This window comes from Mesoplodon bidens, assembly GCF_964165515.1.
Source record: "Mesoplodon bidens genome assembly, chromosome: 16".
Classification (NCBI taxonomy): Eukaryota; Metazoa; Chordata; class Mammalia; order Artiodactyla; family Ziphiidae; genus Mesoplodon; species Mesoplodon bidens.
In genome coordinates this window covers 35,541,544-35,567,928 of record NC_138173.1, presented here as the reverse complement: position 1 = coordinate 35,567,928, position 26,385 = coordinate 35,541,544, and the positions used below count along the sequence as shown (strand labels likewise).

At 38.0% G+C, this 26,385-nt stretch overlaps 1 protein-coding gene across 3 annotated transcripts in view; it reads left to right on the top strand.

The window, feature by feature from the left end:
• RUNX1T1 (RUNX1 partner transcriptional co-repressor 1) overlaps nt 1–26,385 on the top strand; it is a 135,303-nt gene that overhangs the window by 2,892 nt on the left and 106,026 nt on the right. The window contains exon 2 of one of the 3 annotated variants that reach the window (XM_081258070.1): nt 22,652–22,824. The exons of the other annotated variants lie outside the window; for them this stretch is intronic. Within the exon in view, the coding sequence (XP_081114196.1) occupies nt 22,737–22,824 (88 nt within the window). The 5' untranslated portion in view covers nt 22,652–22,736. The remainder of the gene's footprint in view (nt 1–22,651; nt 22,825–26,385) is intronic. 3 annotated transcript variants of the gene reach the window in all.

The window sequence follows — 26,385 nt, the reverse complement described above, 5'->3', positions numbered from 1 at the left end:
TTCTGGGTACAGAAAAGCTGACTTTATCTAAGATTATACTAAGAGAAGAACTTTATATTAAAAGACTTTGTTTAAGCATTAATAATTTTTTGTAAACCATTTAGACAGCACTCATTTTATTTGAAAAGCTAAATACTGAATGGGAGAGTATGTGGTTTCTCCAGTGTCCAGTTCACACCTAATAAAAGATGTGGAGAAAACGGTCTATTTTTTCTTTAATGTTTAGAGAACTCAAAGCAGACCATAAATCTTTGAAATGATATTTTCCTTTGTAGCCTTAGTCTCTGTGACCCGCTAATACCTGCTAATAATTTGATTTTAAAATGATCCGTAAAGGACTTTCCTAATAAGACACATTTTACTTGTAGTACAATGAAACTGCACTATTAAACTGCAAGTTGCTGGAAATACTAGGACAGTATGTGTTGCAGCTCCAGGACTGTAGCTTTTTAATATTTTTATGATATTCCCTTTCTGAAGAAAAGTAAGATATTGCTCTTGATGCTAGTATTTAATGATGAGCTTTCCCATCCAGGGTGTTAGTATAAATATTTGCAGATAAAAGAACACTTCATAAATTGCAAAGAAGTACACAAATGTAAGGTGCCATTATCATTTATTTTATTGTAAAATAGAAGCTTAGCCAAAAAAGAAAAAAAAAACACTTTTTTCTTTCCTTTTTTTCCCCAACATTGAAAAGGGATCACGAGAAAGAAATGCTTCCAATAGCAATGCTGGTCAGTGGTTGTCAGGTTGGGACATTCTTCACTGTCAAATCCTGTTTCTCACTTCTTTGATATGAACATCAGCTGACAGGCACTGAATGCAAACCCTTCTTCATTGAGGTTTTATGCAGGCAGCATAGCCCTTCATAGCAAAGCAGTCTGAAAAATTGGCACCTGCAGGATTTGCATGTGAAAAAAAAGTCAGTTGCATTTTACTGGAGTCTATTACTGTAAGTTATGTAAGTTCAGTGGGAAAAGGTATTTATTTGTTGACGTTTGGGCATTTAAAAGTTCTTTGTTTTATGGACACCTTATTCATCATCTAGTGATCCACAGACTTTATTGATAGCAGAAGCAGGGAGAAGTGATCTCTGCTTTATAGAATAGAAGCTATTTATTATGAAATGGTGGTATTTTTAACCATGTGCTTATAGAGTGCACTTGCATGCATGGTTAATTTTTAAAATGTGCCTTAAAATGATGAACTCATACAACTTTCAGAATCCATCAGAAGTTAAACAAATACATAAAATTAGGTTAACATAAATACCCTTTGAAAACAATCCAGGATTTTAGGAATTATATACTTCAATAATAAGTTAAAATCTTTAAGAAAGAAATTAAACATTTCATACTTCTGAATTTCTTGTTAAATTGTTTGTCACCCAGATGCCTTTTAAAAATACCATATTTGACCCTATTTATGCAAAATAACTGACACATGTTAAGTCAACTAAAACACCTTTGTGAACCCCAGAATATTATCCATCAAGTGAGAACATTTCATCCAAAATAAGTTATTTATTATTATCTAAAGAGACACCTTCCAACTTCACTTTTTTACAGCCATTAATATAAGAGTTCCTAAATAATGTTTAAAGAACAGTGAACATTTTATTAAAGCAAACATTAGTTCAGTTTAATGGAGGTAATTGTAAGTGATAAGACAGAGCAGGTTATCTGTGTTGTTTAAACAGAAGGAGCTACTTTGCACCATTTCCAGTAGCCATCTGTAGAAGAGAAGGGTTTGCACCTGTCTGTCCACACTAATTATAGATTAGGGCCAAAGAAATGAAATTCGAGGAGGTTTACAGCTAATGAAATCCATACTGATTTTATTGTAAATGTGTTTTATGTAAAGAGGGTGATGGTTGAGTTATGAGTGAATAAATTGCTATGTAGCTATTAGGCACTTGGTTTTGAAGCACAATTCTGCTGCATTAACCTTTGATATTAAAAAAAAAAGACAACTTAGACACGAATGCTAGCCTTTGTTTGGCATCTATAGCTACAATTTAGTGAGCAGCAGTGAGGTTCAGTGTGCAATTTTGAAATGTTCTACAAAGCAGCTTAAATGTTAAGAATATTCTAGTATTTTGAAATGCAGATGAGGTAGAAGGTAGGTTTTGTTTTAACTTATGCATATAAAGCATTAGAAAATTAGAAAGCTTTTTTTTTTGCATTTCAGTTTCACATACATGAGAAATTATAGCAAAATGAGTGAGGAATGCATTCTGCAATAAAAGGTCACATGAATGTCTACCACATCTGTTTATAGTAATTATGAACATAATTAACATAAGAATTACAAATGAAATAATGACAAGCTGAGCAATGAGATATTATGCCATAATGGTCATATGTTGGAATTCTCACATTATAGCACACTAGAATTCACATACTCAAAGAAAGAAAGAAAATGCTAGATTTTTATCTGAATTAATGCTTCGAAACTTATCTGCCTGAGGCAGATGGGCCTTCTTGCTCCTATAGGAAGGTAACCTATTATTTAAGAAAAGAACTAGTTGAAATTAAGATTTCTAGTCTCCAGCCTGGTCTTTAAGACAGCTGTGATTATAGAAACCACTTTCTGTTGTACACTTATTCTGTGATTATACTTCTTATTATATTGCCCCCCCCTTTTTTTAATTGAAAGCTTTGCAGCAAAGTGTTTGCTTTGGAAGAGAGTCATGGATTCTTCCCATTTGAGAATTGGTTGATCTTTTCTGTAACCGTGAGCCAAAAGTCAGCGAACAAACAAGGTAGTAATAGAAATACTGTGCCTTTACAAAATAAGAACATTGGCAGATAAGCTTTTGTGCAGTTTTCTTCATGCCTTCAGTATCTGGATGCTTTTTAAAGAAAAAATGTAAGCCTCTTCTGGGTTTGAAAGTAGTAGGGCTTTGTTTTTTAAATAGCATTTTTTCAGAGAGCATGTAATGGAAAAATCAGTTGGCATTTGTAAGTTGTATTTTTTACTTCCTAGAGTTGCATTGGATTTATAAACGTTTGTGGGTAGTTTGTGTCCAAATTGATCTAAGATGTAATAAAGGGGAAGGTATATGTGGTTGCGTCTGGTTACTCTGAATGCAATTTTTGTAACAGAGGAAAAGTGAAAGGTGACCCTTTATGAGAGAAATCTGTTATTAAATTTAAAACATGTAAGAATGACAGATTTTCACCCATTTAGAGTGCACTCGATTTTGTAACATACCCTGCCAAATGGTTTACTTCCTATCCTTGCACGCTTCTCTAACTATTGAACCTGCTCACTTTTTGAAGATTTATGGGGAAATACTACCTCGTTCTCGTCTCAGTGATACCACGAGGTTTTCCACATTATTGGATTACTGGTGGATTGTGGCAGACCCCTTTTCATCTGACATTCATCGCATGACAAGATTTTTCACATATGCTCTTCCCCCACCAATGCTCAGCTTTTTTCACTTTACCTTACCTATCCAATTTCCCTTAATTATTTTCTTGGGGTGGGAGCCGGGGGGTGGTGTGCAGGAGGATCCACTACACATAAAACTTTTTTGACTGAGTGATTTGGAGGGGAGTGCTTGATTAAACAGTGCTTCTCCTCGTTTTCTAAAGGGCTTCTTCAAATTTGTCTCCTCTCAGAGGCTGCTGCTAGTTCTCTTGCTCTTCAGTGTTTTTCTCTACTTGCCTTATTTCCCCCTCCTCCCAACTATTTTGTCTCTTTATATTGAGACCTCATGCATAAACTATTTTACAACCTGAAGTTTCACTGCAGCTGGGGCTGCAATGTATGCCATGAACAATTGTGTACTTTATTGGCTACTTTATTCTGAACTCTTCATACTGCAGTGAGAGCTTGTTAACCAAGCTTCAGTGCCTTGAAATACAACATGACCAAATACTCCCTCTCCCCGCAATAAAATAACCTTCTTTGCTGCATTATCTGCACTCCATTAAGGATCTGATCAGATGTTCATGTTATCTGACGGGTGCATTTAAAAGTGGAAAGGGGCTCCCATGAGACCACTCAGGTGTATCTCCCTCCAGACCCTGATGGGGTGGAAGATGAACTCTGGGCTGATGGAGGAGCGCTAGCTTCCTGCTTGTTCTCTGATTGATTCCTGGGCTCTGGGTGGGTGAAGAGCTGTGAGGCAGCTCAAGCCGAGATTGATTGCCTCAGTTTTAAATTCCCACCTCCAAAATAGACTCTCAGATGTACACATGAGGAACCCCTCCCCCAACACAATTTCTGGAGGTGGAGCAGGTGTCTCAGAGTCACCTGTAGCTACCAATCACAAGTGCGCCTTCTTATCACAGTGACGCTGGCTACACAAGTCTTCTGCTGGGACACTTGAAGCCCAGAGAAATGAGATATTTTGTATCTGCCTGGGTCGGTCTTTGTGTGTGTGGGCAGGGGGTTGGAAATTAGGACCGTTGGGGTCAGCAAAGAACGGGATGGGAACTCCCACTTGAGGTTGGTCTGGAAGGCTGTGTAACCGCTGTGAGGACTCACTAGGTTTGTTTTGCAAATTGTGGCTATTTGGATGGAGGTGAGATGGTGAATGTCTCATTGTTAAGCTCCGCCGAAAGAGAGCTCTTGATCCCCCTTTGACCTTGACAGAACCTGCAAAATGTTGGCGGTCTAGCCCTGGAGCAGGGAAATACAGTTCGCTAGTCTGGATTCCTCCTGTTCTCTCCGGGTAGAGGCGGATTGGGGAATGCAGGCCACCCTCCCCCAGCGCTGGCTCTCACCCTCAGCCAGCCTTGGGGTACCTCGCCCTCCTTGCCATCCCCATTCTGGAGCCGGAGCCCCCGCCCCCTCCTTGCCTTTCCGTTTCTTCCCTCCAGCTTGTGTCTCTTTCTGTCTCTCCCACTTTTCCTCCCTCTCCCGCTCCGTCTCACACGCACCCTCTGTTTATTTTCCTGCCTCCATCTGGGCCCTGCTGATATTGTAATCACCCTGATGCACGTTGGCTTCTCTCCTCTCCCTCCTGCGCTCACACACTCACTCACACACAATGTGCCATCCTGACAAGCCTTTTACTTCTGATAAGCTCCGATGTGTGTTTAATGAATACAAAGCCGCGGTCTGGGTGCCGCCTCGGCTGCGGCCGCCTCTCCTGCGCTCCTTTGCCAGAAGGTAATCTCCGTGAACGGGGAGGGGAGGCGGGCAGGGAGGAAGGAGGGGTGGGAAAGAACGGGGGAGGGGGGTGTGGGGAGGCTGCCTTTCTCTTTTCCTCTCTCCCTTTCCAATGATTCAGAAGTCGATAAGACCAGGAGAAGTGAAGATGTAACATGTTATCTGTCGCTCCTCTTAGCTGGCGGAGAGAATTTACATTTAAAGATTAGCAGAGGGAGAAAGAGAAATCTGCCTTTTGTTGTGTGTGGTGAGGAGGAGGCATCAGCCCTGGCCTGGCCGCTATCTCCCATCACCTCTGCTATCCAGACAGGACTCACGGAGGTGAGATTACCGGAGGGCCTTATCTTTAATTGGGTTTAGTTTTGCCATTCTGAATAGGTTTAAAGAGACTGGATAAAGGGGGAACAATAGATTATTTATTGACGGGATGCTGAAGCCTTTAGATGAAGAGGGGAGAGAAAAAGCTGCTTAACAACTTGATTAGTTCATTTTTATTTTTATTGTGAGGTGAGACTGTCTCCCTTCTGGTGCAGGGAAAAGGACTGTAGAACTTAGGCAGATTTGAATGGCTTAAATGCCTTATTTTCTTTTCGCACCATCCCCCATATAACAGGAGTTTCATGTACCCCTTATTTGTAAGATTGATAAACTGAGCAAAATTGGTAGAGGCTTTCTTTTGGAATTGATCATTTGTGTTTGGTTTTGTGTGACATGTTTTGAATGGGTGGTGAATTGATGCTAATGGTGGTACTTGAATGAGTGAGAAAAGCAAATGAAACCTACTTTTAATATGGAATTAGTTGATTTTATAGTATGCTTTCAACTAGGTCTAGAGGGAAAAAGAAATCAAGTTGTTAGGTAGATTTGTGTTTTGGATTTGAACCATGGGATTTTTTTCCCCTTGGAGTTGGTGTAAAAGAAAAATAATTTTTAAATGTCTAATAAAACTGTTTAATTAAAAAAATGTTTAATACACTCATGAGTGCACTTAAAAATGATAGTATTAACTTTAGAAGGTAGTTAAAATGGATAAAAGTGGGAAAAACAATTGTTTTGCTTCCTACACATAGTCAAGATAAGTGTTTTCATAGGTAAATATGAACCAGCAACTAAGAGCCTAATTAAAATTTGTTTAAAGCCAGGGGGGCATGTTTCCTTGTTGACAACAGCAGATCGATTGGGTAAGACAATAGAGTCCCGTGATTTCACTTCCATTGACTGAACATACTGACATTTCAGGTTTGCTGCTGCCTCAGTGAGCATGATGAACCACCGCAATTCACAGGCCAACTTGCCAGAGTGGTACATATATTACTGTATGTCATTTCTGCCTGAGGTTACCTTGTCACCCAGGCAGAAAGGGAATGGACACTTGGAATCCTTCAGAGGGGTAGAGCCCTTTTGCTAGGAAACTGACAGAGAGCATGTCTTAGGAACATCTTTAATTTTACTTAAAATTAGGTGTAACAGATAAATATGTGATAGACTTTTATTTAAAAATCTGGGAAGCTACTTAGCTATCAGTCTTGTATTTTACATATAAGGATACCCATTTTCAAGATTTACCTTTACCTTCCCAGAGATATTTACACTGAGTGGTTGGTAGAGCGTTACCGGCCTGTGCTCAGGTGACAACCATTTTTCCCCAGTTGGGGATCCTCAAACATTCAAGCACCTGCTAAACCTGTATCTGATAAAAGAATTTGTAAGGCCCCTTCAAAAATAGGGCCTGACTTTGTTTGCTTTTTTTTGTGGGTGGAATAAGAAAATGGGATGTGTGTATTTTACACCCATGTGCCTGGATAGACAGCAATATGTATAGATAAATCTGTGTATTCCAAGCAGTGGCAGAGAAAATACTAAGTATTCCGTATCTTAGTGTAAGCTACCCTTTTACACATTTTGCATAGTCGCTGCATGATAAAACTAAGTAGTAGGCAGACATTGAGTCAAAGAAATTTGAATCATACAAAAGTGAACATGGAAAAAATAGAAGGAACTTAATGTATTTCTTTAAAGCTTAATGAAAATATAAAACTATTATGAATATGCCTTATACCCAGCAGTTGTTGCTATCTAGTAGGCAACTTATGCCCTTTACAGCGTTTAGAACAAAACTAGTTCTTTATACCATTTTCATGAAAATGTTAGGTTTCTGTTTGATCAGCAGGTGCTGTTGAGATGAAAGCCATGTGTAAATTTTCAGAAGGCCAAAAGTGTCAATTCAGAAAAGGAAAGTGATAAGAGAAAATGCAATCAGTTTTCCTGTTTTCAATTTGTGCAGGAATTGAAGAGCTGTTTTGTTAAACTGCTACATCTGCTCCAATATGAATATTGAACTACTTCCACTAAAAATAACAACCTATAATTTGGAAGCTACTGCAGTCTTTCGTTAATGTGAGTGGGTTATTTAAAAACAAAAAAACAAAAAAATAAAAAAAAATAAAAAAGACAGTTTTCTATTCTGACGATCTCTTGCCTAATGTGCATTTTCATTTGTTGGCACTTTTATCCTCAGCAGATAAATGGTATTATGCAATTAGGACCTCATCTCGTTTGACTATGAAAGAGGTTTCCATGGGTGAAAATCCTTGTAATATAAAATGGTTTCGCATAAAGCAAAATTTATTTTAAAATCATCTGTTTAAATGCAGTTATTTATAATGATAGTTATTCCTTACATTCTCTAATACTACAATTTTTAACTTACTGCTGACTATTATAACAAAGTTAACACTATTCCATTGCATACTGGGCATTCTGTGATTTATTTCACCCTTAATATACCTGCAAATGTAAGTTTAAACCAATCAGGGATATTTTACCTAACAGGGCTTTCAGAATAATTTTTTTCATGCTTAAATAAAATGATTAAATTATGCTTGAGTGCCTGCGTACAAAAGCCTTAGCTTCTATAGTACTGCTAATCAAATAAGTTTTATGGACAGGGAAAGCACCACATTAGAGAAAAATTGGATGCATTTTACTAGTGATATTTCTAGGAAAGGCATGTTTTAAAAAAATAATCATCCAGTATTAAAAGGAGAACTCTAACATGAATGATCATAATAAAGAAAATACTTCATTCCTACAAAAAGAAAATGAATGGCAATGCTATCCATGTAAAACTGGACATAGAGAATTAAGGTAGAAGGAAGACTGGTGAAATTTGGATCAGGTTCAATATTGACTCCATCCACAATTGCAGTTCGGTGAACTTGTGGCTATAGTAATTTGTCTAGGGTGAGACATGATCACTGCTTTGGATCAATTAGAGACTATGTAGCTTGTAGCTTCACACTTGAATTGCCAGACACACTCTTCGGAGATAAGCTCAGAATATCTCCAGAGTGGATAAAAGAGAAGACAGACACTGTGACATATTAGCATATTTGATATTAACAAATGCAATGTTTCTTCTGAAACACCAGTCAAAAGAAGAGGTAGTTTGAAGAACAACATTGTGTGTACTTGTGATTACATGTATTTAACCAACTAAAGAATAGTACTTATAAAGAATGTAATTTCCAATTTGAAGCCAAATTGTGGCATATCTTTCAGAGATCTGGGTATATTCCTTGGTGGGTATATTCTCTGGTATAGCACCAAGCACTTTGCCGCTTTGGAGAAATGACACTGGATCACATATCAGTGAAGAAAGTTTATTTCACAGACACAATCCCATCATTTGGTATGTGATCTTCTAGTGAGTTGTTTTTTGTGCTGAAGCCACAATCAACCTTTAAGCCTCAGTGCCTTATGTGGCTTGAACAGGGAAGAGCTTCTTGTGATTCTTTTCAGAATGTTCATACTTTGTCAAGTGATGTTCAGGCTTTGATATAAGAACCACTGCAAAAGTAATGCCCCGTGGTTGAGTTTTAAGGTATGAGACCCTCTTGTTTGAAAAAGTTTTAAACCATCAATCTTGCTTAGAACCACTAACATTTTCAGTGACTGTAAGAGACCTACTTAAAATCCCTCTGCTTTGATAGTTCTGATTGAGGTTACCTGTATAATGTAACTCATGAAGTAGGGGTTTGTTTTTGTGGGCTTCACATTGATCAAGGTCCCTAAGGCAAATCAGTATTTGGGTGAATGGGGCCTCTAGGATATAGATCTTGTTGAATGTGGAGGGCACACATGTAAAGTTTTCCCATTGTTTGTCCAGCGATCTCAACACCTCCAAGTGCCTTAGGGAATGTGATTGACTAGATTCATCAATCTTTTAACACCTTGGGCATAGACTACTGAATGTGCTCTGGGCATTCAAGGGCTGCCACCTAGTTGTTGGACTTGGGAGAAAGTAGAGGAGTGGACAAATGTTAGACACCTACTGTGAGCCTGGCATTAACCTTCATGTACGTTGTCATCACTGATTTTAAGTAAATGATTAACCAGCATTTCACTTTCTTCATTTCAAAGAGCTCTAGTCCATCACTCTTTTAGTAGTTCTTCTGGTTTGACCTTTTGCTCCAGTTTAGAAAACTGTGGTTTCCCGGTGTTCCCCAAATTAATTACCTGCTTTGTTCCCAAGTTCTAATAATTAGAGCCATGTTCTCTGAATATCTGGCTTAACGTGTTCCTTAGCAGTTATGAACTATGCATCCACTGTTTTCTTTACATTTGCCCTCGCCCCCAACCTAGGAATCACAGTTGGCTACTGGCCAGCAGATATCCTTGGATATGCCCAAATGCATGCCACTCTGTATCCCTCAGTGCCTCCTAATCCAGGCTTTTCCATTACTAAATTCTATTCTCCCATCAGAATACCACCTTCCTACACGACACTGAGGCCTTGAGGCCTGTTCCCTCTGTTGATCTCATTCAGCACTCCAGAGTGCTCTTCTGCCCAGTGTCCTTAGTCCCTGAGGCTTGTCCTATCCCAGTCGGTTTGGTCACTCTATATCTTGATCTCAGCATCTCCCAGTTGGCTAGGTCCACTTCCTAGTCACTTCTAAGAGGAGAGGGATTCTGTACCATCTTGAGTTTGATTATGTAATGTAAAGCAGTGGTCCCCAACCTTTTTGGGCACCAGGGACCGGTTTCGTGGAAGACAGTCTTTCCATGGACCGGACGTGCGGGTGGGGGGAAAGGTTCAGGCGGTAAAGCGAGCAATGGGGGAGCGATGGGGAGTGGCAGAGGAAGCTTTGCTCACTCACCCGCCCCTCACCTCCTGCTGTGTGTGGCCCGGTTCCTAACAGGGTTGGGGACCCCTGGTGTAAACTATTCAATTATAAAAAGAAGGATCTAGTGTGTGTGTATTCCCCTAATAGGAAAACTGGAGTTCCCTTTCCAATTCAGTCACTGACTTGCTGGGTGGCATGGGGTGCACTCCAGCCCTCAGGTGCATTCTTCAGGAGCAGAATGATAGACTCATTGATCATTAGGCTTCCCGACTGTCCTACGTACAAGACTATATAGGATATTAGGAGTAGGCTTTCAGGAATTTCCCATGGTTAGGAGAATGAAAAAATCCTCATTTATATTTTTAATTCTGAGTTGGGGGCACTACTAATTTGCATATAATTGGGAAATAGAATCAGTGTGGAACATCATTACCTCCCCACTATTCTTCATTGTGAAGAAGGGGTATGGGGAATAGTGAGTCAACTTTTCCGTAGCCGTCCTGGATCTAGGATGATTGTCAGAAATCTTAGTTGTTACTGTACTTTTTTCAGAAGTGAATGATGGAGGGAAGAATCTGTTTATGCAGTGAGAAGGAACTAAAGATTTTAGGTCTTGCTCAAAGAAAATAGCCTTTATGCTTTTCCCTCAGGGTTGCTAGACAAGGTGAACTTGGTGCCTGGGGGCAGGAGTGAGGGGCTAGAGGCTAAAGCGTGGTGGTGATTGATTGTGCTTACCAGACTTTCCACAGTCTCGAGGTTTGGACCTAAGTCACTTGGAAATTTAGAAAATGACCTCTTTAAACCATTTTTGGAGAGAACCTGGTAAGTAATAGCTTATTTAAACCAATGGGGCACATTATCATTTGGCTAGAATCAGATGTTAAGTAAGAAAGACCAGAAAACTGTCTGTTGTCTAAAGAACAGTCTGCTATTGCTTCTAAAAAGTAGTTAAGAGCCCAATTATTACCAATAACATTTTGATTTTTGTACTTTCATTTTGAAAAAATATAGACATTATTAAAAGTTTAATCCTAATTTGTGAAATTATTAATAATGAACCCAGGCTGGATTTCTTTGGAACTTGGGAACTATTACATTTTTATACTTCTGATTTGATTAAGGTAAGCCCTTTGTCATCACCCAGGATGGCAGTAGAAACTTCTACTGTTTACTAGGAAGGACATGCAAGTTACATTACTTTCATGTGTCACTAGAAATGGAAACCACAGGAATCACTGTGGCTTCATAGGTTATAGAAAGTTTTTGCAGTGGCATTCGAAGTTTGGTGGGAGGCCAAATTGAAGTTCTTTGCCACAAAGATGAATGTCTTAAAAGTATGTATGCAGTGAACTCTTAGTTGGTACCTGACTTGACTGGATTGAATCAGAGAAATAACAGAGAAAATATTACCATGATATGTAATGGCAGTTTGTCTAAAGATAAGCTCTCAAGAGCTAGGGGGCCCCTAATAATAGGAGAAGAAATATTGCCAGAGTGGTGATGAGCTAGCTGTGGCCAGGTCTATTGGATCACCAGGAGAGAAAACTAGCTGAAAGATGTTAGAGGGTTTGGGACACCCCTTCCACTAGACCTTGTGGGGAGTGCACCTGGTGACGCTGAAGTAGATAGATTATGGTACCTGCGAAGGCTGGCATAGGGTTGTGCCAGGGAGCTACCACAGCAGCATTGCTGAGAGCATTTCAAATGCACATCCAGTTTGGCAAGCGGAATATTAGAAATTGGGAAGTCATCTCCCAGTGAATATGGTAAGCATGGTGCAAGTTGTGCTTTAAATACAAAGTCTTAGGAAGCTGGTTGCTCTATTTTGTTAAAACTAGATGTACTATATACTCCCTCCCCTAACCTCAAGATATAGGAATATGTGAGCTGTAAGACAGGTCATGAAACACTGCTAGTTTATTTTCTGAATCTATGCATATGTTATGTACACAGTGATAAGCAAACACAGCTGGGAAGAACAGCAGATGATATTGGGACTGGAACTGTGATGTTTATCAGACTGACATAGTAATCCTTTCCTGTGAAAGTGTTCTTTTTAAGTGATGTTAGGATTCTGTAACTTTTATCATGTGTCAGGCAAGTATTCTTTATTGCCCAACCCCTTTGCCTACCTGTCACACATTTTCATTCTCATCTTTAGCTAGATTTATTTAGAAATGAGATCCACATTTTACCTCTGATGGGAAACAAATGTGGACAATGAATTCGAATCCTTTGTTTAAATAAGGGTAGGTAGGTGCATTTAGACCTGATACTCAGGTCTAAATGGAAAGTAAATGTGATCAGTCTCCATTGACTTGTCCAAGTCAAGCTTTGAGTTGGCTAGAGAAAGCGGGTATAAAATATCAGAGGAAAATGTAAATGAAAAGTAATAAAATGAGCAACCCATTAAAGCTAATTTGACTATTTTAAAAGAAAGGCATATGTTCTTTGGGTAGCCTTGGTAATGAAATCTTTTAGAATATTTGAAAGAAAATTAAGATTTTTGCTGTTGGTTGTAAATCTGAAGTAAATTAATAAATATTTAATGAGTGCCTACAATGTGTAAAGCAGTGTGTTAGATGGAGGCACAGAACAGGTAGTAAGCTTAGTTCCCATTGAATGATAAACCTGCTCAGGACAAATTAAATAGCTACAAAAGATGAAGAGGCTTGAATATAGTAAATGAGATTTTAGAGGTGGAGTGAGTTGGAATTTCAGCTTGTCTTAAGACAGGTAGGATTTATCAAGGCAACATTATTGTAATGGGGTTGTGGGCAGTTATAAGTCAGGAATGGAGACTGGAAAAGGTTTTGGGAGAAGCGAGTTGTCTGGGGTGGGGTGGGTAGAGGGTAGAGAGAGAGTAAATTAACATGCAGATACAGCAAAAAGGACCCTTGGGTGATTATTGGGAAATAAACAGAAAGATCATAAGGCATTTGATTAAGCTTTATCTTCTGAGTAAGCCAGAAGTGTAAAAAACTGTGTTCTATGGGACCCCTTAGGGTTGGGAGGTGGCATAGAGTGTGCCCAGATTGGGTTCAGGCCCTTTCGTTTATCCTCTCGGCACTGTGAAAACAGAATAGTTCTGTTCTTTATAACAAATTGCTTTAGATATTAGATTTTCTAGTTGGACTTCTTTTGAACAAAGGATGCCATGGTAAAATAAATCTTAATAAAACCAAAGTAAAAAAAAAAAAAATTGTACCAGGCAACAGGAAACCATGGACCCAGTTAAAGTTGTGTTTCTGAAGAGAGTTGGTCTGATTGCGGTGGGCCAGATGGGTTGGAATGGGGGAAGACTGAGGCCAGGTAGGGAACTTGTTTCGCAGTAGTTTAGTTTAGATACTATAGAAGGATGGCCAAAAGTGGGTTTGTGGGACAAGAAGGAATAGGCAGCTGCCAGAGACATTGCAAAGGAAAAATAATTAGTACTTGGATATCGAGTGGATTTAGAGAGGAGGAAGTGATGACAGCTCAGATTAGATGTCCAGTGCACATAGCTCACCAGAATTTGGGCATTGCTTCAATGTCTAAGGGGCAGCTTCCTTACGCCTCCTGGACTCATAGAATCACAGCCTCCAGAAAGGAGCCTCAGAACCCAATTGTGTATCCCTGCTCCAGGGATTCTCATGATCCAGGTATTTTTGGGAAATGTTGATGGGGCTGTTACCTGATAGGTTTTCCTTAAAGGGTACTGGTTGCATGGAGGATTGATTATTGATTGCCCTGGGACTTGGCTCCCTCCTATGCTTTGGCTCCTTGCATGGATTTCAAACTGTTTTGAGTTTCCTTTCATTTTGCTGGTAACTTTGGGCCACGTGGGAGAATAAAAAGTGGTCAGGAGGGCTGGGTCTGGACCCTTAACTTTCCACCAGAGCAGCCTGTTTTACATGTTTCAAACATTGGACTTTTGTTTAGGGAATAATTTATAAAAATTTCTTTCAATCCTAATATTATGTAGAGGAGAGAAGGCAGGGACCAGAGAATAAGGAGTCAAGGAGGAGTTGATGGGAGGGCAGAGGCTGTTCTTCTACAGCAGTGTGTCCCAGACTGTGTGCTCAGTACTCTTGAGGGGTGGGGAGCAGTGAGTTTCAAGGGGCTTTTGAACCTACGTTCATTCATTCAGTAGCACAAGCATTGTCTGCAGACCAAATACTTTTTCACACAATGACATTTTTCAAATACACTTTAAATTAAATGAACAAAAATGCATTAAAATATTACTGAAATTAATAGAAACTTGTCTTTATGTATTTTACAATCAGACTGTAAACACAATACTATCATGTGTGATATCACAATTTTTTGTTTTAAAATGGAGGCCTCATATTAGAAAAGTAAAGAAATCCCTTTTATATGTTAATGGGCAGTATTCAATTCTTACTAAATTACTCGCTGTTAATTGTCTCCCTTATTTAAGGAATTTTAGTTATTGGAAGAAACAACAACAACAAAATGTAGGACTTTTAGGCTATGGTTCACCAATATAATATTATTTCAGGGACTTTCACCTTGATTTGTTTAGTATCATTTAATTTGAAAACACTGGGAATTCTTTTTACTCTTTGAACTTTAAATTCAGAATGTGTGGATAAAAATCTCTCAGAATTGGATTTTTTAAGACTTCCTTCTTCTGTAGCCAATCTATAGTTTTTAAAAGGATGAGACCGATTTATGTATGTTGATATGGAATCATTCCTGAGATATATTGTGAAATGAAAAAAGCAGGGAGCAATGTATATAGTGTGCTACATGTATACAAAAAGTGCATAAACTTCTACTTATGCATATGAATCTGACAATAGTAGTTGCTTTATGGGAAGAAAGTGGGGCTCAGGCATTGGTGGTTGGAAGGAGAATTTTTATTTCACGTCTGTTGGTCCTCTGGGTCTTTTTGCAAATCTCGTACCTGTTTCATTCACTGTAAAGTTAGAGACGGTAGCATCAGGTTGGGATGAATCATTCTGGGATTCTGCCCTTCTGGGGGAAGGTGATTATGTTCTCTTCTCTGCTAGAAGGCAGTCAAGTGACGTGGTGAAGAGACCCAACTCCCCAGTGCTTTGCCACTTGTTGAATCTCCTACTCTTCATCTGGAAATAATTCTCATCTGGATAATAATGGCATGACCCATAAGATTGTCATGCATGAGATGGTATGTACAAAGCACAATATCATTTCAGAAAGGCTTGCTTGTGCTAGGCATCTGACTTGACCACTTCTGAACTGTCCACTGCTCTCTTCTGGAAGCCCCCCTGTAGGATCTTCTCCTCTCTATGGCTGTTCCTTTTCAGTCACCTTCACTCAGCAAATTCTTAATGGAGAGTCTAGTCCTGTTTAATGCCTGGGGATATAGAGATGTTCAAGTCAGACAATGCCCCTGATTTGCTAGACCTTTCTCACCTCAGCCTTAATTGAGAGCTGTTTCTGCAGGGAACCCACTTTGTCCTCTCCTGAGTTGCTAATGAAAGTATTCAAGTTTTCTTGACCTCTCTTCTTCAAAGATAGAATTTATCACATCTAGCATTTTGCTGCTATCCATGTGATTCAGACTTCTCTGCTGATTTGTAAGCTCCTTGAAAGTAGGAGTCTGGAATAGTTGGGGTACTTTTTGATGCTTTATTAAATATTTGGTGAAAGCTCATGTTATTTACTTAATACTGTCCTCAAATATTTCAAGTTATTTACTTAATACTGTCCTCAAATATTTCATTGCTAAGACCAAAATGAAATCTTTGGTTTCAAGAGCATGTCATTTCTTTCCCAGTCCCTTTCCCCACTTGATCCCTTTTTATTGTGTTCTGTTATCACAGAATATCCAATTTATTGCCACCATATTTTAGCTTTAAGTTTCAGCAAACAAAAAAACACCCACATGTACAGCAGCCCTGGGTAAATTGAAGTGGTCAAGTCACTTGCATGTTCATAAGTGCACATCTTAACCTGTTTTATTTATTTTTCTCCCTATGGCTCACAAATGTACTTTTTGTCAAGGATGAGATCCCTGAAATTGTAAGCAAAATACTGTATGCATGGACATATTTATGAGCTGGAACTGTCCCTTGGATCAGGGCCCCAACAAGGACCATTTTTGTGACTCCCAGCTCTCCCTCTCCCATGCCCCCAAGTGATCCCTTAGGTGCCAGGGGCTCCCATCCCTCTTTTGGTTGTCATGTCTGTTTTCTGGGCAGACCCCAGGCTGAACACTTCTTGCTTGCACTCTTCTCCAGCCCCCTCTCCCACTCCCTCTTTACTCACCAGTCTTGTCTTTTCTCTGATATTGTGTGGGATTCCAGCTGTTGCTTGATGAACCAGCCTTAAAACTAGGAATGGCACTGGATAGAATGACAGGTCTGTCTCACCCTAAGATTCTGTGGCTGAATGCCAAAGTGGGTGAAGCATCTTACTGTCTTTGCTTCCAGGTAACAATTCCAAGAGATGGTTTCAGAAGGGCAGCCTTTAGTTCCTCAGTGCAAGTGGCCGAACAATTTCAGATAGATATGTGTGGGGAGGAGGCACGGTAGATGCCTTCGTGGAGTGAGGTTCACATGTTGCCTTACTTAATACTCACCTGGGAGTGAGCTCATTTGTAAATCACTCCTAGAGGCTTCCTCACTTGCCCAACGTCGCCCTGCATGGGTTGTGGGGTGAGGTCTGAACCCAGATTTTCTGACTCCCAGGCTTCTCTATTCCAGGGCTCAGTACCACTCTCCTGGAAGTCTTCAAATCCTACCACCCCATTTTTTCCCCATGGACAGGGCCAGCCACACAGGCTGCAGGTGGGAATTATACTAAAGTTAAAATGGAAAATTATCAAGACTTCTCACTGTACTTTGAAAAGTTACTGTTTAGAGTACAAAAAAAAATCATAGCTTTACAAGTTTCTGAGGCAGGGAGAGGGAGGGAGAAAAGAGAGGGAAGAAAGAGGAGAGAGAGATATCAGCTGATAAGAAGCAGCAGCAACCAGACAATATTTGCAGTTGGATAATCGTAGTGGGTTTTTTTGTTTGTTTTTTTTTCGTTTTTTGAGACATGTGGCCATCAACCATGAATACAGATACTTTCAAAGTCTCGTTTTTCTTTCATGTGAAAGTTGCCGGCATGGAACAGATGCCTTTATTTGGAGAAACCAGTCTTTGGAAATAATTGGTTCTCTCTTCTCTTATTCTCTAGAGGTGCTCTTCCACAGATGAAATTAGATGAGGAAAAAATTTAATCACAAACCATTAGCTTGTGGTTCTTTATTTTTTTCCACTGCAAAATGGTTTAGGACCTGCACCTTACTTCCACGTATTTTGGGATTGTTGACTGAGCATACTTACTTTCATCACTAATAGTACAGCAATGACTTTCAGAAAAGAAAATGTTTTGATTGCACTAGGTCGTTTTTTGAGTAGTGACCTAGTGCTTTAATGCTTTAAATCATAACATTAAAATAGGTATTACCTCCTTTCTACTCTCGATTGGTAGGAACTGAGCACATTGAATAAAACAACACTTGCACTAGGGGCAGGATAGGCACTTTATAAGTATTATCTCTTCATATCATCCCGTTGAGTTAGGTATTATTATCCTACTGTAGAGATTTACATCTAAAGCTTAGAAAGGTTAAGTGACTTGTTCAAGGTCAAATAGCTAATAAGTGTAAGACCTGAGATTCCAGTCCAACTGCATGCAGTGAGCTAAGTGGTCAGTGTAGGTAAGGTACAGTCATTTTAGGAGATTTTATTTTATTGAAGATTCAATTATATCTGTAACAGAGGAGATATTTTACTATTCTTACTATTTTAAATTGCCTACTTTGTTAACTCCTTGATCATCCTGCATTGTCAGTTTGACTAAAAATAATTCATAGATTGGTCAGCTGCCTTCTGTTTAATTTTTATCTTTAAAATAATACTTGAAGGATTTTAAAATAATGCTTTATCACAATAAGAGGAAGAGGATTGAAGAAAAACTAGATAGTGATTCGGTTATCATTTATTCCTTTGTTCACTCAGCCAGTACTGAGTGAACACCTTCTGTGAGCCACGCACTGGGTATGAAGACTGTTGAATAAACGTGGCCCCTTCCCTCATGGCCGTTACAACAAAATGAATATATTGCATCAAGGTAAGGTCTGAAGACAGCAAGAGAATAAGATGGGATCTCTTTCCAGAACAGGAAATTCAATGGATAAACTCAGTTGGGAGATAAGTCTATGCATAAAAACTACTAGAGTGCATTTACACCTTAGAGGTTGTATGGACTTAATGCTGCCTGCAGTTCTTAATTGTGGTATCCTACTGCTTACTATGGGAGGAAGGGCTGGCTTCATAGCCCTGGATGCCCTGGGTGATTTCCATACGGGCCTGTGTATGTATAGTACTGGTGGGAATGGGCTCATATGAACAGTGTCTGGAAGGTAAAGGTTGCCCCGCCTGATATAGACCATAAATGCTATTATAATTTAAAGAAGAGAGAATGATCGTGGGCCCCAGGAGTGGTTAGGGAAAGGTTTGTGAAGGTCACAGGGATTGAATTGGGCCTTTATAGCATTTCATTAGATGGAGTTCATTTGTTTTATTCTTTTTAGGTGCCAACTACAGTTTTAAGTATGGAGGATAGAGTAATGAGCAAAACAGACAAGACCCCTGTTCTCATAGATCTTACAGTTTAGGGGGGCATGCAATAGAGACATTTGTAAGATTATTCCTCATAGTGTTACATGTAATGAAGACAATTAAAAAAACAATGTTGGAGAGAATGGTGGGGGATGCTGCCGGTGGTGGTGAGACTTTATTTTGGAGAGGAGGGAAGACTGTCTATGAGGTTACACTTCAGTGAAACCTGAGTGTTGAAAAGGAGCTGGCCATTAAGTCTGGAAGAGTTAATGGACAAAGCCATAAAGATGAGGTGATGCATTCTATGGGAGTTTATCCACTGAAGAGCTGTACCCTGTAAGGGCGTGGACGGAGCAGGGGCTGAAAGGTGTAGGTTAGTGCCAAATCATGGAGGGTCTTGAATGTCAGAATAAGGCCAGAATAAGGACTGTTTGTTTCTATGCATATATTAGGGGATAAGTAGTTAGAAGAGGGAAGGAGAATCAGGATGAGTATATGCCATAGAAGCTTAAGGAAACTTGTGCAGCTGGGGCCTTGAAGTTTAGGGACACCCCAAATCACATAGTGTCCCAGTCACTTCCTGTTGGAAGTTGAATGTAGTCCTAAAGTGAGGCCTACATGGTGGTGCTCTGTTGACTGTTTCAAATCAGGGGGATTCAGAATTGTCCTACAAATAAGGTTGTGGAGGTCTTGACAAAGGTAAGCTACAACCCAGTGTCAGGGACGGTGCTTATTAAGGTAATGTTTTCTAAGTAAGGTATGATGTAACAGATTCCTTTTGTGGTAATTCCCCTTGGAACCAAAAACTAATTGTATTTTTATTAAAGTAAAGGGACATTCTTTACATTACAAGATGTTTTTTGAAAGGAAAAAGTTAAAGGTTTGATTCAGTTCACATTGGTAGATAAAAGAGGTGTGTTAAAGCCTCATTTTTGGAATAACTATCTTATTTACGAAAGGAAAAATTGCCCCAAATGTTGATATAATTCTGTAGAGAAATGTGTTTGGGCAGTGAAGGGATTCCTGGCAGTGATTGAGAAACACAGTAATGGGGAACTGCACTTGATCGCTTTTGAGGTTGATTCTGATGTGTGTAGTCTTTACATCCTATTAAAACTTTGAAAGATAAACTGATACAAGAAGGATTTGCCAAGGCCAGCAACTCTTCCTTTTAAAACCTTGGCTCAGTGTACACATTGAAGGGATGGGGGAGTAAGATAAAAGCATTATAAATACGAGGTTAACTGAATTCAAATAGAAGGTTCTCTCAAGTTATTGCATTCCTTAGAAAATAAATACATTACGCATATGGTTAAGATTGATCAAAAAAGTATTCAGTATGCCAGTGATTACATTCCCATCTGTGATTAAGGTTTTCTGTCTGCATCTGGTTTTCACATTATATTTCTGTAACAAAAATCCTTTATATAGCAGAGTTCACTTTCTGTATTTTCTATTAGCTGCAGCTTGAACTACTGCACAGATCGCAGATTTACACATGTGGTTTTCATTACTTCATACCATTGAGAAAAAGTAATATTTGTTTGGGAATGTCTGTTTTCCACAATTTCCATGGTAATACAACATGTTGAGCCTTTTTAATAACACTCTTGTAGAACTACAAATTGTTTTAGGCATTCTCCTCTTGGTAGAGTTTAGCTTTTAAACTGGTCTCAGTATATGTTCCCCTCATAATGAGGTTTTACAAATTTGAGGGCTTAGGATTGGAACAAAACAATTATTAAAGATAGAGAAATTTTACTTTTGATTGCATGTGATACAGACTTCAGTGTGGAATAAGTATCACAAATAATCTGGATGTATATTTCATAGTGCTCATTACCGTTACTCATTTTATCATTATTTTATATCAGAAGACCATTTATTGTGTTGGAGGTATGAAGAACAAACATAATACTCCAAAGTCATTGTTTTGAAAAATCTAAACATTAACTCCTTTTTTTTTGGTGAGTTATCCTATTGATTGTGATATAATGTTTCATATATAAAAATAGTTGAGTGAGGAAAATCATCAGTGGGTAACTCGAGGTTTACCTTGTGTATTACTTGAATGTGTATTTGTATGCCATGTTAACATTTAAGAATTTATAAACATGTACATTTAAAATATTTTGTAATACTATCTTTCTGCCAACTTTTCTCCATTCACTTCAGGATACTCTGATTAAAGTAGACAGAAGTGAAGTCAAAAAGTGAAATAGTATATTCTATATTAGGAGATCATTTATAATTGAGAAATTTATCTTATAAAGGAAGTTTATCCACATGGTAATTTTATGTGCCTCAAGACTGAGATCGATTATGCCATTTTTGATAATAAACCGAGAGATTAGTCTTGTATTTAGCAGTCATGAGAAGGAAGAAAAAGATTTAGACTCTAGGGGATTTGTATGTACTTGGCCTCCTTCATTTGTTTAATGGAGATTATTAACTATGGCCCACACGGTAGACTCGACTCTATCAGTCTCTCTGATGCCTTTTGTGGATGGTTGTTGAGGCACTAAATATTATCAAAAATCATGATTGAATCTAAGAAAATTATCCATTTTCTTCTTTTTCCCAATAATATTTATCCTCTATTTACAAAATATTTTTTTTTCTCAGTGTAGAGACATTGGAAATACCAGAATTGTGTAGAAAATTACCCCTATTTCCATTTTCTGGAAAGAATAATATTTGACATCCAGATGTATTTACTTCTAGTCTCCCCTCCTTGGCCCTGTTTAAGTTTTTCTGTTAAGAATGAGAAACATTGATTGCATGATAGCAGAGTCGTAATATGGTGTATAAAGGGCATTGCTTTTCTTTTTTTAAAATAGAAACTGCTTGTTTATATACATCAGAGTATGTATATTCACCAGTTTTAATTTCTAGGGAGTAGTTTGGTCTCTTAAAAAAACAGTAGCAACATCCTTAGTAATATTTTTTGAGACTGCTTTTATAAATCTATCCCTTTGTATTTATTGAGTTATTACTTTGTGCATATGATTGTGCTAGATTTATGTTTCATAGGTTATAAGAACTAAATAGTGATACTTGTTCTATTCATAATAGTGGTGGTAGTAGTAATAGTAGGTGTTTGGGAATGAATGAATGAATTCTAAACCTGCCAAATCTAGCAGGAAAAATGAGAATATTTGGATTGCTTTAGAAGAAAAAAAGAAAGTAGTAGAAGTTTGTTTATTTGGTAAAATGCTTCACTAATAATTGTTGTTACTAATAATTTCAAACTGGTTGGTTGCATAAAGATTATTAGTTACCGTTAACAGTTGTTTCAGATTATTTTAGCTAATGATGGCAATGTGTGAATTTCAGAACAGTGAAAACAATATTGACACCACTTTGTTTTGAAACACTATTTAACTTGCACTTAAAATTCCAAAAAATAAAATAAATAACACAGTGTCTCAAAGCATTTTCTAAAGAAACCATATCTGATAGATTATTTAATTTTAAAAAAATAAAACAGGTAAAATCTAGCACATTGTTTTAAGGTATTGATGTATGTATATTTTAGACCCAACTTAAGGAAAGAGGAGTTGTATCCAGCTTTGAGTCAGATGACTGGAGAATTAAGAGCCCTATAGGGCATGTCACTGCAGGAACTCTGAAAATATTTTCTGTTTTGGATTTTTCTAAAATTTAGAAGGGCTTGTATCTGTTTTTTAAACAAAACAAAACTGGCCTAGTATTATCGTGTAAGTAGATGGGTGTGATACTTCAGACTGGTTGTGATATATGCGTTTTTTTTCCCTTTGTTGTTGTCAATAGAAAAGATTGATCTCTGGGCTGGTGAACATAATATCTGTCCCAGTCAGAAAAGGAGAGAGGAAATTAGCAGAGCGATTGGTGGAGAATGATATCTGTCAAAAGAAACACTTGGAGAGCACTGAGTTTAGTAATAGGTGACTGCCGGAAAAAAGGGAACTTTGAATATTGTCAAGGTAAGGAACAGACAAATATTTTGACTTTGCAATTTACTTACATGCCAAAAATCAATCTATTATTTTTTTCCTAATAAATTATACTTGTGAGGATTTTTCTTTTCTTTTCCTTACTTCTTCTTCTAGTGCCTGTTGATAACGAATTTGTATTATATATTTAAAAAATTTGTCTTTGAAATCTTTGGATGTGGGATTGGGTGGTGATCAGTCAGCCTGGCTGTGGGAGCCCTTGTTTGATAGCTTTGGGTCTGAAGATAGCAAATGATCAAGTACCAATTTTTTTTTTAACCCCTTTTCTTGTTGCTGTGCTTCTTGCCATGTTTCATAACACATCTGTTATAAGCTGAGCAATACTTGGAGTTAAAGAGTAAAAGCTATGTCATGATTTCTGTGTTTACTGCAACTAGAGATGGTATTTTCTGAAGCAGTTTGTTGACTAAAGAGGGAAAAAAGTGCTTTTCCATTTATTATTTCTTCTGTTTGATTTGGATATTTTTTTAAACTTGTAGGTGAATGTCATTTCCTAAGCAGAATTCATGTCCATAGGCACGTTTAAAAATAAAAAGGTCTAACTTTAGGAAAACAGCAAAATGTACACTGTTTCCCATTTGGCAAGTGACTTCTTAAAGTCTGCAACATTTAAAGATTAAGGAGAGCCCTGCGTTATGGGTTCCAGAGAGTTGATGCCTCCTGCAGCCAGCTCTGTTTCAGTTTTAGTGGACTTGTGCAGAAGCACAGATGAATAACGATAAATTGTGCTAAGAAAGAATTCAGAGTTAACACAGACGTTGTGTGATACAGGTTGGCACTCTTAGTGATTATGTGGGGATTTTTGAAGTTCTGTGACTGCCTGCCTGACTACATGGAAAAGGTGGTAGCAAAATACTTACCCTTCATGACCATTGTTCTGGAAACATAGCTGCTGGTGTCCCCACCCCTCCACACACATAACTTCTACTCTTGCAGTTCCTACAAAGGCTTACTGGCTTTTTCTTAAAGTTCCCAAGAAGGTGTTGGCAAATGAGGGTGTTTTGTTTTTGTTTTTGAAAGACCAGAGAAAATGAAACGATTCCCTGTATAATTATAGGCTCCTTTGAGATAGCCTAAGTCATGATTTGGTTTCTGTCTGTATTTCTCTTCCTTTCATTCCTTCATCTTCATATTATGATGTCCTTCTACTGTAATTAGTGAGAGACATAAATTTGAAAGAGAAGACGAGGAGTTCAAAAATTTATTAAGTAATTGAGACATCTCTCACCTCTGCTTCTGTCCTTGTACCTGTGTACTATTGTTACTAAAAATAAATTTTTTGAGAACTCATATCTTGGTTGATTAGATTTCTCAAGTCCAGCATAGAAAGAAAGTTGTTAATATCTTAAAGGAAACAAACATAGTAATAACAACAACAACCCTTGCTTTAGAATTGCTTTCTCCTCATCTTCCATCAGAAGAAAGCACTTTGTTTCAAAGAGGGTATAATTCTCTGCTTTCTGCCTTATGTATCTCTTTGGGGGGGGGAGTGACAGTCTGATAAAAATATATAAGGTGCAGATTGCAAATTGAAAAGAATATTGGATTTTAAAACTTGAGCATATATTGCAGATACATTGTGTCATCGTCTTTACCCACCCCTATCCCATTACAACAGTATTCTCTCCTGGTCATGTGGCATATCTCTGTGGGCTGCTGACACAGAGGACCATTGCAGCATGGGAGATCCATATTGAGAGCAAAAATGCATGACAAAGACACATTTTAAAACAAGTTTAATGCACGTTATTTGTTATAATATGCAAATACCGATCCTCAGTATCATGTATCAAAAACACCATGTTGAGTTTCTTCTCTCTCTTGCTTTCTTATGTGTGTGGGTATACATAATTAAAAAATGATGTATGTGTGCACACATGTATATATACACATATATATGTACATGTATGTATATAATTGTGTGTGTTGGCCTATTTTATAACTGTTGAGTTTTCTTTATGATTCATGTGGCATTGAAACATTTACTCCTAGTTTTTTCTTTTTTGTGATAGTAGTGGGTGTATATAAATATGGGGTTTAGACTCAGGTTGAGCCAAAAAGTAGTGAAAAACAGAAATCACATACTCTAAATTTACAAGCATGGAGTCCATTGGATTCTTGGGGATATAATTTGGAAGCAGAAAAAGCAAAGAACTGTATGAAATTGAACAGTCGTGGCAGTAAGAGACAGTGACCTGAGGTGGTGCCAGAGAGTCTGGTCCCTGTGATGAGTCTGAAGCAAGGCAGGGGTCACCAGGAGACAAGCCTGTCTCTTTTGGGTAGCCAGGGGAGAAATGATGCCTTAGGGACAGTCACCAGCTTAGCTGGAAGCTGATAAAGGCAAAACGCTGCTATGTTTCCTCCCAGTATTTTAAAGCATATCCAAAATATGCACAATGTTCACTTTTCTAGAATTCTGTTATGTGTGTCTTTGTGAGGAGTGGGTGGATTTGGGACAGTTAGGAGTTGTATCCAGCTTGAGGAGCTTGCTCTTAAAAGCCATTAAGGAAAATACTAAGAAGGGCCCAATATTTGTCATATAAAAAAATTAATTGGCCATCTGAAAGATGCAAGGACATTAGCAGGGAAGCAGTTATGACAGAGGAAACTTGTTGCAAAGTGGTATGTATTTATGTTCGAATCATGGGATGGGATATTTATGTGGTACCAATTTTTAGATATAGTATTATTAGATATTTAAAAATAAAATCATTTAATTTAGATGATGCTGTGCACCTTCAAATATTGGTATCTTTATTAGGAAAAGAAGAAAGTTATTTTCTTAAACAAAACTGCTGGGGTTTGAGAGCGTTTGCCTATATTTTTAGTTTTTCTTGGTCATGTTTGAGGGGTCTGATAGTATTAATGGGCTTTACCCCACACGGAGCTTTGAGCTTATTGTAGCACTGCACACTGATCCCAGGTCAGTGTGATGCGTGAAATCAATTTATTTGAATCTCTTTGCCTCTATAGGAATTTGGCAGCATGCCAGTTGTTTTCATTTAATGTTCTTTGTGTTGAACACAGACAAGCAGGCATGCTTTTGTATTCATCTTTCTTTTGGTCTCTGTCTCTTTCAGCCAATATTTTACTCTATGGATTTTGAGATGAAGGACGAATATATTATTTATATGATTCTAATCATTACTTAATGTGTGTGTGTGCTACTTTCTTATCTTTTAAGGGATTTTTTAAAATATTCCTGAGTTTTAATGGTGACTTTCTTTGTAGAGAAGAAATATTTTAGTTTTCAAAAAACAACATTTTTGATGAAACATAATAAACCAGATCATAGGTGGTATTTACTTACCATGATGCTCATTATCAAAACTGAAAATAACAATACTAATTACACTATACAACAGATGTTTAATTTGTGAACTGGATTATCAAAATCACTTCTTGGGGAGCTTTTTGAATGTAAAGATTCATACTTTAATCAAGCACACGCTAAAGAAAAAAGTATTATTATCTGGGTATTATTATCTTTGAATAATCTATGTTGATTAATATGCCAGTGTTTTTATGTGA